This window comes from Hemiscyllium ocellatum, chromosome 25 (genome assembly GCF_020745735.1).
Source record: "Hemiscyllium ocellatum isolate sHemOce1 chromosome 25, sHemOce1.pat.X.cur, whole genome shotgun sequence".
Taxonomy (NCBI): domain Eukaryota; kingdom Metazoa; phylum Chordata; class Chondrichthyes; order Orectolobiformes; family Hemiscylliidae; genus Hemiscyllium; species Hemiscyllium ocellatum.
Window position 1 is genome coordinate 41,203,215 of NC_083425.1, and position 15,948 is coordinate 41,219,162.

General features: G+C 38.7%; 1 protein-coding gene across 1 annotated transcript in view; it reads right to left on the reverse strand.

Annotated features, from left to right (window-relative positions):
- Positions 1–15,948, reverse strand: part of tbcd (tubulin folding cofactor D) — a 281,039-nt gene that overhangs the window by 94,023 nt on the left and 171,068 nt on the right. Inside the window, exons 18-22 of the mRNA XM_060844252.1 lie at positions 10,243–10,323; positions 7,724–7,797; positions 5,059–5,176; positions 4,315–4,375; positions 573–595 (exon numbers count right to left, since the gene is read on the reverse strand). Coding sequence (XP_060700235.1) covers positions 573–595; positions 4,315–4,375; positions 5,059–5,176; positions 7,724–7,797; positions 10,243–10,323 — 357 coding nt within the window. The remainder of the gene's footprint in view (positions 1–572; positions 596–4,314; positions 4,376–5,058; positions 5,177–7,723; positions 7,798–10,242; positions 10,324–15,948) is intronic.

The window sequence follows — 15,948 nt, forward strand, 5'->3', positions numbered from 1 at the left end:
GATTAAAACAGAGTTAATAAGTAGAAATGGTCTGGAAACGTGGAGGAAAAAAGCATTAGGGTTATTCATTGAAAGATCTACTTTAAATCTGAGGCTTTTGACATATTCTTGAAAAAAATGGAAACAGAAGCAGAATGAGAAATAAAGCCAATACTTCTGATTATTCCTTCACCTGAATTCTGTATTAAATTTTGACCTATACAAAAATTAACGTAAACAATAAACAGGAATGTCTGCAAAAATTTTAAAAAGCATGGAAAATTGATCCTTATATTTGAAATTAGAGCATTTGGCTGTGTTCACAGTGACAGAAAGCATGATGCTATCATGATGTTGAAGTCCAAATGCCAGATAGTCTGATCTGTTCAATCGGACTTAAAAAGTCAAAGAGCTGTGGACAGCAGAAACGTGGTTTATTTTTCAAATGATGCTGCATTACATTATGATTTGTTTAAATAAACAAAATAATGCCAATTGCTACAAACAATATAGTTTGTATTCAATAATACTGATAATCACAATTGCATTATCAACAAATTATATATGAATGAACATTTTTTTTAAATGCTTACCTATATAACTGGCAGTTATAAAGCTGAAAGAAATAACAGCCATTAAAAGTATTTGCAAATTGATCCACATGCACTTTAGAATGACAATCGATGGAGAGACTGGTAAATTTAATACAGCACATCCTTAGACAGTTTAAAATGTTCAATATACAAATTATGATCAGTAAAATAATCAAAGCAAGGCTTCCAATCAAAATGCAGAGTTTGCTTATGACTGTGATGATATTAATGAGGAAAGACATATCCATATGCCAAATGCTGATTATTGCAGAAAATGAAAAAGACTTTTCTGAAAGAGCAACTTGGTGAACTTTCCAAATGTGAATACAGGCAGATCTATAATCTATAATCTCATATACATTGGAACATTGATAAAGTTAAAATTAATGTTGCCTGAGAGTTTCATTGCCAATTTTATTACAATCAACACAAACACTATTTGCACTGGTGCATAATAAAACCAAACATTTAATGTATTGACCACTAATGTAGTCCTAACTAATGTTTCTCCTGAATGATTATTTCAGAAACGCTGCGCTACTGGGCAATGAGAAGCCATCACAGTCAAACACACACAAGGAACTGCGAATGCTGGAAATCAGAAACAAAAACAGAGTTCTGGAGAAACACAGCAGGTCAGGCAGCATCGGTAGAGAAAAAAGGATTAATGTTTCGAGTGCAATAACTCTTTGTCAGGACTGAAGACAGCTGGAGAAGGGTGAATCAATGCAGGCAAGTTGGTATGGTTGACTGGGTGGTGATTTGGGCGGTGGGGTGGGGGGGGTTGTAAAATAGAATACTTGGAAATGGTGCTGGGATAGTAAAAGAAAAGGAAAGGGATAGGTAAACAAAAAGACATCACTGATGATAAGCCCAGAGAGACAGAGAGAGATTTAAATCACCTTATTTTGATCCTTGGTATGTGCATATTGACACATTTCTCACAAGGGTGGGTATAAAAAAAACTTTCTGACCAGTAGTTTCATGTTAAACAGGGACTTGCGCTTGATGGTGATAAACAAGAAAAATAGTGCCTAATCATAGCATTCTCCTCTATTTGTAGAAAGCAGAAAAGGAGAAGACTCTCACAGCCTGAATGAAATTCTATAGTTGGCAGGCCACAAATAAATGTGCATGGATTAGCGTGTCACCTAAGAACCATATGTACAGAGTAGATAGATTGCAATTTGCCCCTGGCTGTACCATCAGGAGGGTAGTGCAGCCAGGGGCAAATCTTATATTTAAGGAGGGATACATCTTATATTTAATTATTGTAAAATTCTGAAGGAGGGATACATCTTATATTTAATTATTGTAAAATTCTTTAAAAAGAACATACGCAGGGGGGAAAAACAAATGCTATTTCATCGACAATGCCAAAGTGTCAAGTTACAATGGTAGATACATCAGTAGAAAGTGCCTGGTATACACAATTAAAATTTGGACAAAACAAGCTTTACAACACTGTCATAAACATTTCGCCTTCTATGTGCATACTATGACAAAATGGATAACTAACAAATTTGACTCCCTAAATGATTAGCTTGGAGGTCCAACAGATTACACTTCCTGGAAAACACATGGACACATTGTTCAAAAGGCACTTAGCTTCATCTCAGTTTTGACAAAAATTGATTTAAGATACTGTTTACAAATATCTGTCAAGGCATCTGCAGAATGCAAATAGATCCAAGAACATTTAGATCATTCAAACTTAATCTGCATTGATGTTTTCATGCTCTACTTGATTTACAAAGGTATCAAGTGAACAGATTGTACTGCATGTACATTGGCACGACCATCTAATTCTGTGCTCTTTTGAATAGACTTTTATTTGATTGAAGATAGGGGTCCTGTGGTCTGGGTTCAAGTACCAACTGCCCCAGAGGTGTGTTAAGGCAGAGTTAATTATGAATTGCAAATTGCCGCAGTTTGCCGATTGTTTTGTATCACTGTGCTGCAAAATCATCACCTCTCCAGTTTTTCGTGAAGCGGCTGCATTTTCACATAAATGTCCATTAAACTTGCCGCAGAAAGTTATATCTAATAATTAACAGCATAAGAACACTTTTCACAAAATGATAATTAATAATAGCTCATCAACATAACTTGCCCAGAATATGAACCCTTATAAATGTGTGGTCTCAATCATTCAGATTATAACTTTCTCCAGTGATTTCTAAAAGTGTCAAATTTACTAATTTTTTTATCCATTCTTTCCATTTATTTTTTCTTTCAGAGTGACAATTAAACATCATCATCTGCTCTTCCTCTTTATATACCCGAATCTTGAAATTTTATTAAGATCCAGTTGGTCCTTCTATTTACCAAGGACCCAGATTCCTTTTTGCCCTTGATGTCCTTGTACAGCAACACCATTGGCTAAAAACCTGAATGTCTCTCCGAGTATATTTAATGCGGCAGATATCCTGTTCTGCAAAATGTGATTGGATACTGGTTTTGAAATGGTTATGAAACCATTTCATGATAAAGTGAACAACTATAGTGAAATATAAATCAATCAAATTACTTTCTAAGCTAACATTTTGAGTTTGGATGACTCTTCATCAGAGCTGAACTGAACTGTGGAGGAGGCAGCCTTTATGCAATTGCTGGTGGGCAAGTGGGTGGGGGAGATGGGTTTGGAGTGCTGGGGGAGAATGAATGATCAGAATGTGAGAATGGCAGAACAATGTTGCGTCTAAATGCCAGACTGGAAAGAACAGACAGTCCCACTTGTGTTGTTGGAGGAGGGGAGAGAGGGTGACAGAGAACGTAACAAGCAAAGCTAAACGAAAGAGAAGGAATGGGTTCACAATTTGAAGATGTTCAACTCAAGAGTGAACCCATAAGGTTGTGAAGGGCCTAGGTTGAAGATAAGTTGCTGCTCTTCTAGTTTGCATTGCACTTCTCTGGTGCACTGCAGCATGCCAAAGACAGTCAAAGTGGGCATGCCAGCAAGGCGCTCCATTAAAATGAATGTCTACACAATGGTTGGGGTCATGCTTGAGCACAGATCAGAGGTGTTCTGCAAAGCAATCACCTACTCTGTGTTTGGTTTCTCCAATGTCAATTAGACCACATTGGGTGCAGCAAATACAATAAAAAAGATTGAAGGAGGTACAGGTGAAATGTTTCTTCACCTGGAAAGACTGCTTAGGCCCTTGATGGTGAGCAGGGAGGTGGTGAAGGGTCAAGTGTTGCACCTTCTGCAGTTAGATGGGAAGGTGCCATGGGAAAGGGGGGTGCAGAGGGGGGTGGTCTTGTGGTCTTTTCGGATGAAGCAGCATTTCACCTGTACCTCCTCCAATCTTTTCAACCAACACCTCCCTTCCCACGGCACCTTCCCAGTTAACTGCAGAAGGTGCAGCACCTGCCCCTTCACCTTCCCCCCCGCCCCAGTGGGACTGTCTGTTCTTTCCATCTGGCAGTTAGACACAGCATTATTTTGCCATTCTCACATTATGATTATTTAATGTGAACTATCAACATCCTTTCTTTACCAGCACTCGAAACCCACCCACCACCTCCACCTCCCCCACCGCGCCCCCCCCACCTCCTCCATACTTCACTTCAGTTCTGATGAAGAGTCATGTAGACTCGAAATGTTAGCTTGCCTCTCCCCATGGATGCTGCCTGACCTGCTCTAATCTCCAGCATTTGTTTGTTTTCAGTTCAGATTCCAGCATCTGCAGTAAATTGCTCCTAAATTACTTTCTCTATTATATTTCATCAATCTTACCTTTCGATGAATGTTCTTCAGACTTTCCAGTGTATTCTCATTAATGTAGTCAGTCACTGGCCTGTCAAAAGCATAATACTTTTAAAACAAAATTAAAATCTGACATATGTCCAAGATAACTATCACTAAAAAATATTCTCTCTCATTTAATTTGCAAGGCTCTGTGGTACATGTGCATGTATCCAGTCAATAGTCCGGTCCAGGGCAGTCCCCTTCAAAACAAATTGATTTATACAACTATCAACAAATTCATTGAAATATGAAGTGCAAGGAACAAATGACTAAAGAATTAAGAGCTGGATTTCAACTGAGCAGTCGTGAGTATTGTACTGCATTTAATCAAAAATCCATATCTGCTAAATGAACATCCAGTATTCATTTAGTTTGAACAGGTAAACACTTTCACTCACATAATGGACCAAAGGATTTTAAAGGAATGTACTGATATACTAGTAATTTTAAACCAAAAGTTGCAATGATTCCCCAATTAAAAAAGGAACGATTTGTAGCTTGACCTTTTAGGAAGCAGAGCTTTTTTTTGAGTTAATCCGTTAAATATCTACAGCTGCATATATTATTCAAAACAATATTCTAATTGCTGCTATCATATCTATTATTAATAATTACGACAAAGATCTGACACAAAGTTAATTATTCCAAATGATGGTTTGATTTTATTGGCAAGCATACACATACAACATAAATAAATAAATAAGTCCAGAGTAATGAACACTAATCTCATACCTGTTGTTCTCAACAGCCATTTTATACAGCGCGTAAACAATTTCTGCACAGGCCAAGACAGCACCATGACGAGTGTTCAAATCAATGCCTGTCGCTAAAGGTAGCAATCGTGGCAAAGCTACAAAACAGAAACACCTTTACTGTCAAGTAAAGCAAATCTTATGTAAAATGGTTCTGCAGCAATGCAACTAATTTATAGCTGTTTCTTAATCATGCAAGTGAGCTCTCATTAAGAATTATATATAGTCCTTGCAAGTTAAAATGCAACTGTATTTTCTTTTTGCTTTGTACAATGACACAAAGATTAAAGGCACCACTTGATTCAGATGAGCCATATCCTGTTGTAGTGGTTCTGTTCGCCGAGCTAGAAGTTTTTGTTGCAAACATTTCGTCCCCTGGCTAGGAGACATCATCAGTGCTCTGGAGCCTCCTGCGAAGCGCTTCTTTGATGTTTCTTCCAGCATTTATAGTGGTCTGTCCTTGCCGCTTCCGGGTGTCAGTTTCAGCTGTCCGCTGTAGTGATTGGTATATTGGCTCCAGGTCGATGTGTCTGTTGATGGAGTTTGTGGATGAATGCCATGCCTCTAGGAATTCCCTGGCTGTTCTCTGTCTGGCTTGCCCTATGATAGTAGTGTTTTCCCAGTCGAATTCATGTTGCTTGTTGTCTGAGTGTGTGGCTACTAGGGATAGCTGGTCGTGTTGTTTCGTGGCTAGTTGGTGTTCAAGTATGCGGATTGTTAGCTGTCTTCCCGTTTGTCCTATATAGTGTTTTGTGCAGTCCTTGCATGGTATTTTATAAACTATATTAGTTTTGCTCATGTTGGGTATTGGTTCCTTTGTTCTAGTAAGTTGTTGTCTGAGCGTGGCTGTTGGTTTGTGTGCCGTTATGAGTCCTAGGGGTTGCAGTAGTCTGGCTGTCAGTTCTGAAACGCTCCTGATGTATGGTAGTGTGGCTAGTCCTTTTGGTTGTAGCATGTCCTCGTTCCGTGGTCTATCTCTTAGGCATCTGTTGATAAAGTTGCGCGGGTATCCGTTTTTGGCGAATACCTTGTATAGGTGTTCCTCTTCCGCTTTTCGCAGTTCTGGTGTACTGCAGTGTGTTGTAGCTCTTTTGAATTCGACTGGGAAAACACTACTATCATAGGGCAAGCCAGACAGAGAACAGCCAGGGAATTCCTAGAGGCATGGCATTCATCCACAAACTCCATCAACAGACACATCGACCTGGAGCCAATATACCAATCACTACAGCGGACAGCTGAAACTGACACCCGGAAGCGGCAAGGACAGACCACTATAAATGCTGGAAGAAACATCAAAGAAGCGCTTCGCAGGAGGCTCCAGAGCACTGATGATGTCTCCTAGCCAGGGGACGAAACGTTTGCAACAAAAACTTCCAGCTCGGCGAACAGAACCACTACAACAAGCACCCGAGCTACAAATCTTCGCACAAACTTTGAGCCATATCCAACAGACGTTAAAATAAAGAAACTGAATAATTAGTGGAAAGTTGGCTTTATATTTTCAGGACCATCTTGAAATCAAACAAGTTCAAACTATTTTTGAGGTACTCCCATATATTCAAAGAGTCTGGTTAGAACAAAAAAATGGTACATGTCAGGTTTCATATTGGAGTCTGTCACAGAACCCTTGTCAGCATCCTGTATAGCACATGAATGGCTGTGCAGACAGTATCTCTCAATAACAGATGATCTCAACAGCCAAATTTGGATAGGCAGCCTGCAGTTAGAATAATGTATGCACTTCTGGTCACCTTATTATGAGGGGGACAATAATTCATCATATCCAATGCAGTATAGATTCCCTGACAGCATCTTGTACATTCATGAATTGTATTAATGAGAATACACTGGCAAGTCTGAAGAACATTCATCCAAAGTAAAATTATAGCTATAAGCAGATCCTTGAACTACCAAACTGACAATGCTAAGAGATTTAATAAAGAAATCTAAAATTATGAAGATAATGACAGAGTACCAAAAAACTATTTCCACTCGTTGGTGAGTATGTTAAAGGTGATATAAATTTTAAATTGCAACTCAGTTAGGACAGGTGTAAGAGAAAATCATGATGAAGAGGATTATTGGAATATAAATTTCTTAGTGAACAGAAAACACAGAGAAGGGATAACCTGGATAATTTCAGCATGAAGACAGGCTATAAGTAATGCAGCAATGCAAAGATCAGTTCTGGGGCCTTAGCTATCTATAATTTGAAACATGAGTGATCATTTTCTGAAGAACAAAAGAATAACACTTGGAAGAAATAAGAGCAAACAAAACTCGAGAGATTCAACTGCACAATGTTCAGAGAACCCCACCTCAGTGACAATAGGAGGCAGTTAATGAGGCTTTAAGGTCTTTTCAGAATAAAGGTAGGAGTAATCTGATTGACTTGACAGGGTTAAAAAGTTGATTTTGGGCAGAATGAAGTTCTCTCACAAGATTAGATTTGAAGGCTACAGTACTTTCTGCATTACTTGGTTGACAATCTGAATTATTTTCAACTGGGACATCTTGTTTACTTAGTGATAGTAGATGCTGCTACAGTATAAATCAGTTGTAGAAATAAATGTACAGTATGGTCATAGTTTTCAAAAATACTATTTATTTCAAGATGAAAATCAGTTTTCTTGGCCACTCACCAATATTTGCCATGTATTCTGGAGCATGTGGAGTAAGATTATGGAGGGTCTTTGCTGTGAGTTCTCGAATGGCACTGTAAAACCAAAGAATTTATTCGTTATTTTACAGAAATTCATGCTTTCATCTTGAATGCAAACTACAAAAAAAAATCTTCTGGGACTCCCTTTCGCTAGAATTATGGACATCATCCAAAAGTGAGGTTAAAGTTACAGAGTCTTTGAAGTTGCTCCCTTCGAACGAATTAGAAATAACAAGAGGCTCACACACAGCACTGTAGGGAAAAAAATACTTCCTTTCAATGCACTAAAGTTATACATCAGCATAAAGTTACACATCAGCATAAAGTTACAAAGTTGCCAGAACAGCAAAAGCATCCATCACAAGGTAAAAGAACAAACTTTGTCACCATAATGTTGACTATTGAAGTGAATAAACATCTTCCAGCAAATTCCCATCAATTGCCTTCTCAACAGACAAGAAACAAAGTCAAATCTGGCCACCTACTTAGCTGAAATGGCCACCTGCTAAGTGCTTTCCCTAAACCTCATCAAAACGCCACAACAGGAAATAAAGTGACGAATCCTTACTTTGATGGCCTGATCTGCTCCTCAGGCTAAACAGTTACAGCACTGGTTCTAAATTCTGACATGTAATGGATCACACCCATGAAATTAATGTTTATAAGTTTACATTTTTTAAAATGTACAACAAATAAAAATCAAATTCATATATTTTCAATTAGCAAACTATAAGAAATCAGGGCACTCCATGAACTAGCATTTCCTGATCAGTACATAATCTTTCATCTGTAAAGCAATTCTATAGAGACAAAAGTAACAAAGATTGTACTCCCAATACCGAGGTCACCATATTCCCGAACTGATGTCAGGGACTGTTCTGGCACTTGGTGCACATCCCTTATCAATGTAAGCCTTTAGATGGAAGCAAATGCTAACCTTGACGAGGAGATGGACAGACAGGGATGTAATCTCCCTGATTGCCTGGGATCTATCCTGTGTTCATTACTTAGAAAAATGCAAACAGGTGACTGACAGACAAAGCGTAAATCGCCAAGCTCTAGGATTACCAATATGTTAAAAATCTCTTTCAGGTGGCAATCTTCATCAGATACCTGTCTTCAGATGGAAGACTGCCCAGGAACATTGGGGGGAAACCCAGGGAGAGTGCTCAAACAGTTGGGCTAGATATCAGGAATCTGCCATCACGAGCTGAGATGAACATACTCTGTACCAACCTTCCGTTTGCCCTCTAGTATCAGTGAACTGTCTTCAGTGGTCACAGATTGTATGCTTTTCCTATCAAGTTAGCTAACGCATTATTTCCAAAGTGCTGCTTCTTAATACAGTTTGTAGATGCCTATTTTAGGCAACAATGGCCCCAAACTCTAAACCCTACAGGAATAATTTGAATTCTCTCCCAAAGTAATACAAAATTATTAAGCATCTTTGGGAATTACTTTCCAGTTCTTGCATGCTGAGGAACAAAAAAAAATCCTGATGCTCCATACACTATGTATTTATCCCATCAGTTTTATCTTTTCACAGCACTTGGTTTCTTACTTCAGTGCACAGACAGTGGAATCTTACGCCTTTCCTGCAGAGAAACTGGTGGCAGGGTGGGGGAACAGAATCAGGCTTTGCTGTTCCACACTAGTTAAGACAACGGTAACAAGGCTCAACTGGTAGTTAACAGCACCATTCCTTCACTTTTGGTATCAACTCAACAGCTGATGGGAGGTTTGGTATTAGGGCTGCCCCAAGGGTTTTGGGTGCCTTAGGCAAACTCTGGCTTCAGCATGCCCGATCCGGCATTCAATATACAGAAATATGAGAAGAACAGAATGAAATTTTACCTTTATTTACTTGCCAAAATAAAGTCTAATTTAGTGCCCAAGCTTTGCCAGGTCAGACCAGCTTTGGGGGACGTCATGAGCAAATCCAGCTTGCAGGTTGCCAGGCGGAGCTGGTGTGGAGGGGTTGGGCAATCCCTTGTTCATAGGCACCAAGTCCCCCAGTGATGTGACCTCACGTGAATGTTATATTATCAGCAGCCATCACCTCTACAGTAGCACTGTTGAATACTGAAGAGCTGCCATTCTCTGATTCGCCCAAAGCTCTCAGTGAGTAGGAATTCTATCCCACGGTCTGTCATAGATGGCACGCAATTCACCTGTTAAGTGTTTGAATGGCACAAAAAAAGCAGGGTTGCCCACTGACTAGTCAATCCCCACTGTCTCCACAAGATTCTGTACATTATTTTCCAGTGACTTTGATCTTACATGATCATTGTTTATTATTCCCAAAGGAAAAACTCATCTCTTCATCATTAGAAACGTAAATAATTGTGCTTTGTTTACTCAAACTGACTGACATATTTTTAGTACAGCTTATTCAAAAAGCACATAAAAATTTCCAGTTTTACAATAACTCTCACAAAATATGAAAAATGCATATATGTTTTAATGTACAAATACTTAAAACATTTTGCTTTCTCTTACCAATCCCAGTGGTTAAATTTCTTTTGTATCAGATGATCGATCAAAGGTTGTGTATACTCAGGGAATCCAACAATGTAAATGCTGCAAAACATAAAAAGGGAATAAATTACTGCTTAGTCCAAATGGAATCTGCAATTGTTTAACAGAATAATAAGGATTATCCATGAGAGAATTGGGAGCACATTATGAAGATTAGTTTAAATAATGTTATGACAGTATGTGCAAATGTTTCAGATCTATGGACAAACTTTTACACTACTGATAAGTGCTTACAGAACAAGGGATTTAATATGAACCATGAAACACAGATTTCATAAATATGTTGCCATAAATAATGATTTATGAACTGATTACAGGTTATCTGAAACTCAAGTCCCATAATGTATCAACCAAATATACTGTATTTTTTCCATTTCTTTTTCCTTTGCTGCTATCACATTGTGGTTTCTTGCTGTGGATCTTCGATACCTTCAGCAAACATTCACAATGATGTGCAATTACGGTAGATCAAAGTCAACTGAATTTCTTGATTTATTATAAATATACTCAGTAGTTTGTACGCATTGGAGAATAATTTGTATAGGTATTAGGCCAATGCTCTCCTCCTCCCGTACCGATTCATTTTCTGACACTGGAAATATATGAAACTTTTTGTTCAAAGTGCAGCAAATTTGTATTTAAACATAAGTGAAGAAGTCAAGGGTATATGCAGATGAACAATATTCTCCAAAAACACACATGATATTAACGTTATGGCTGAGTTAGTTACAAAGGCAGACTTGTCAGCTGCATGTTTCGGATATGAAAAGTCACATTTAATAGAAAGAGCTTTAATACGTAATTCTACAATATATTGATTGTAACATAAAAAGCAAACGGAAATAAAAAGATTGTAGCGGTTTCAAGAAGCAACTCTTTAGCAAGCTCTTCTTTTCACAAAATGTTTCATGAATACCATGTTACATCTTGACATAGTCTACAAAGCTTTAAATCCTATAGAGCAAGACTTTCCATTCCAGCTTCACCTTTGGGAAACTCTATCCTTTGAAGTCTTGTTTCCTTAGGATGGTGGTGTTGAAAGCAAATTCAGCAATCTTTGCTTCTATTTGTATAAATTCATAAACATTTCATAATTATAAATGCAAGGCAGCAATTTGAGCTGAACAATTTAATTAACTCACCCTATAGTTTTAATCTGACTACAGTTTGATCAATTGCTGACTCTGGATAGGAATGTGAGAAGGCATTTAGCTTGGTCTAAGCATGTTCAGCTTATCCATTAGAGGGTTCAGCGTATGCACAACTCTTGCTAGCGCGAAAACTTAGGTGAGACAAAATAAAAAGTGGTGAAGCAAGGATGGGGCAAAACTTTGACCAATTTCTAGGAAACATCTTCTCCAACTATCTAAGGCATTAAAACAGAGGTCAATATTAAGAAAGTAGGTATGGATAAGGACAAAATAGCCATTTTTTTATTCATTCAAATGATACCAACTGGTTCAGGCTTCCATACCCGACTTCATCTATCATAATGGCAACGACCATCTCAAATAAGACAGAATCTAATCGTCATTTCTTGACATTCAATGGTGTTACTGTCACTGAATCCCCAATACCGCGGGAATTACCACTGACCAGAAAGTGAACTGACTAGCCATATAGATGCTGTGGCTACAAGAGCAAGTCAGAGGTTAGGAATCCTCCACAGACTAACTCACTGCCTGACTTTCCAAAGTCTCTTCACCATCTATAAGGCACAAATAAAGACTGTGATGAAATATTCTCCACTTGCCTGGATGCCTGTAGCTCCAACAATACTTAAGAAACTTGACACCACCCAGGACAAAGTAGTCTGCTTGACTGTCATCACATCCACAAAAATTCAATTCATCCTGCACCAACAGTGTGCACCATCTACAAGGTGCCCTGCAGAAATTTATCAATGTTCCTTCAACAACACCTTCCGAACCGACAATCACCACTACCTATCAGGATAAGGATAACAGAAACATGGAAACACCATCACCTGTCAGTTCATGTCCAAACCACTCACCATCCTTACGTGGAAATATAACATCACTCCTTCAATGTTGCTTGGTCAAAACCAGGAACCTCTTTCCTAACAGCATTGTGGATGTACCTCATCAACTCAACAAACTTTTTGAATGAAAATTATGGATGGGCGATAAATACTGGCCCCACTTGCCAAACATACAACCCCAAACGAATAATGAAAAGAATAAGCTTCAATGGCTCTGTCTGTTTCATATTTATCCTTTGCCTTTTAAAATCTATAACTGCATCTGCTTTCAGTGTCTACCTAATTCATCAATAAATGTAAGAAAATCATTGAACATTATTAATATTCAAAGGTCTGCCTAGTGTAATCTTGCTAGCCACGTGGTGCTCTCATCAGACAGCTCAGACAATGAAAACATGTCGGATGGCTTAGTTAATGAATGCTGGATCCAGAAACAGACTACTTGTTAGACTTGGAACTTGGCTTTGAATATTGTCCTTATTAACTTAACTTTCCAAAATGCAGAAAATAAGGACAGGTCTCAGGAAATGGGCAGAAAACTGAATGCACAGCATCCACACAAACTGCAACATCTTCTGGCAGTTCAGGAAAGCTTGACATCCAGCAGTAATTGTTCATCTCTAATTACATGTTACTAAAAATAATTAATGTTTCACTTGGTCAAACCCTCTGCTGAACTCTGTGTCCTTTGCAACAGCAAATTTAACAATTCATAAAATAACATCCTGATTCAAAAATCCATTTCATTGATATAGCAGTTTCAACTGAATAATGTATATCCACATATCAGAACTGTGCAAAAAAATACATGACAAAAAGAAGATATTAGGACTAATCTGGTAACTAGAAACAGTAGTTTTGAAGGATGTGATGGCAGAGAAACTTAAAAAGAAAACTCCAGATTGGGGAACACAAAGACAAAAACACAACCAGCTGTGCTAAGGCAAAGGCTGAGGTGATCCACTGATAGAAGAGTCAAAGGAACAGTGTTCAGGGCACATCACGTGGAATAAGATTTCCTGAGACAGGTTGACAAGCAATCCACCACCTGCCCTCCCTTCCCTCTATTCTGCATCTGCGGGCCTTGTAGAATTCAGTTGAAGTGTGCAGATATAGTACTGATTTAATAGTTTACTGATCAAAATATTGCAAGGAGCTAATTAATAGTCAGTCAGAGTCAGAGATGCACAGCACAGAGACAGTTCAGTATTTAAAAAAACTAGCTTAGTAATCAGAATTCCTTTTAGGTAATTGCTATACGTATGTTTATAGCTCTTGCATAAAAAGAGCTTACCCAAAACAATTTTATGATTAGTTATGGTTTGAAACTAGTCGGCAAGGTGTATGTAGTACAGTGAACATGGTTGACCACAAAGTACATGATACTACTCATTAATTGCAGCACAAACAATAGCGTATTTAGCTAGTTCAGTTTAATAACATATATCCTGGATGTGCATGGCATATAAATAACTACCCTGTCATTATGAACAGTTGCATGACTGTCTCTAATAATTCCACCCACCTACATCAATTGCTTTTAATGAACATTTAGCTCTCTAATACAAGAGAAAACCAGATGAAACCACATAATACAGCTCAGCGGAAAGAAACTTAAATTCTTTGCTAAATTTCTGACATTTCAGTCCAGCAAATCAACAAAGAATCAAAGGGCAGATTTAGAAATTTTCCTCTCCTACTTTTATTGCAGATTCATTTTTAATGTATGCCGAGTAAGAAAGACACTACTGCATCAAATGATATGCAACAGTCAAAAAGTATGGCTCATAATCAAATAAAGTCAGAAGTCACACGACACGAGATTATAGTTTATTTAAAGTCACAAGCTCTCAGAGTGCTACTCCTTCATTAGGTAAAGTGATTTATTTGGCCACAAATTAAGTCAACATACTTTGTTCAAATATAGTTTTTTCTTATTATTAATTTTATAATATCACCCCTACATTGCCCATCCTTAGGAAGGTAAGGACTCTTTGTGATACCATTTCACAGATATTAATAGCCCTCCAATGACTTAATCAGCTGTCTATTCTTCATAACAAATCCTAATACAGGAGACAAATACAATACAATGGAGAAGCAAAATATAATAACGTTGGCCTTTATTTCAAAGGGACTGGAATATAAAAATAAGGATGTCTTGTGAAAACTATGCAAGACACTATTCAGACCACAGCTGGAATGCTATGAATAGTTCTGGACCCAAAGTTTGAGAGAAGATTTGTAGCTCAGGTGCTCATTGCTGTGGTTCTGTTCACCAAACTGGGAATTTGTATTGCAGACGTTTCGTGCCCTGTCTAGGTGACATCCTCACTGCATGGGAGCCTCCTGTGAAGCGCTTCTGTGATCTTTCCTCCAGCATTTGTAGTGGTTTGAATCTGCCGCTTCCGGTTGTCAGTTCCAGCTGTCCGTTGCAGGTCCAGGTCGATGTGCTTATTGATTGAATCTGTGGATGAGCACCATGCCTCTAGGAATTCCCTGGCTGTTCTCAGTTTGGCTTGTCCTATAATAGGAGTGTTGTCCCAGTTGAATTCATGTTGCTTGTCATCTGCGTGTGTGGCTACTAAGGATAGCTGGTCATGTCATTTCATGGCCAGTTGGAGTTCATGGATGTGGATCGTTAGCTGTCTTCCTGTTTCTCCTATGTAGTGTTTTGTGCAATGCTTGCATGGGATTTTGTACACTACATTGGTTTTGCTCATGCTGGGTATCGGGTCCTTCGTTCTGGTGAGTTGTTGTCTGACAGTGGCTGTTGGTTTGTGTGCTGAGAGTCCTAGTGGTCGCAGTATTCGGGCTGTCAGTTCGGAAATGCTCTTGATGTATGGTAGTGTGACTAGTCCTTTGGGTTGCGGCATGTCCTCGTTCCTTTGTCTTTCCCTTAGGCATCTGTTGATGAAATTGCGTGGGCATCCGTTTTTGGTGAATACCTTGTATAGGTGATCTTCGTCCTCTTTTTGCAGTTCTGGTGTACTGCAGTGTGTTATGGCCTTTATGAATAGTGTCTTGATGCAACTTCTTTTGTGTGTGTTGGGGGGTTGCTTTCGTAGTTCAGGACTTGGTCTGTGTGTGTGGCTTTCCTGTATACCTTTGTGCTGAATTCTCCGTGACGTGTTCTCTGTACGATCACGTCTAGGAATGGGAGTTGGTTTTCCTTTTCTTCATTTCTCGTGAATCGGATTACTGTGAGTGTGGCGTTGATGATCCGGTGTGTGCTCTCTATTTCTGTGTTTTTAATGATTACAAAGGTGTCATCCACATTTCTGACCCAGTGTTTGGGTTGAATTTGAACAAAGGTTACAGCAAAGCCACACACACAGACCAAGTCCTGGACTAAGAAAGCAACTGCCCCAACACACACAAAAGAAGTTGCATCAAGACACTATTCAATAGGGCCACAACACACTGCAGTACACCAGAACTACAAAAAGAGGAAGAAGAACACCGATGCAATGTATTCGCCAAAAACGGATACCCGCACAATTTCATCAACAGATGCCTAAGGGAAAGACAACGGAATAAGGACATGCCGTAACCCAAAGGACTAGCCACACAACCATACATCAAGAGCATTTCCAAACTGACAGCCAGACTACTGCGACCACTCGGACTCATAACAGCACACAAATCAAGAGCCACTCTCAGAC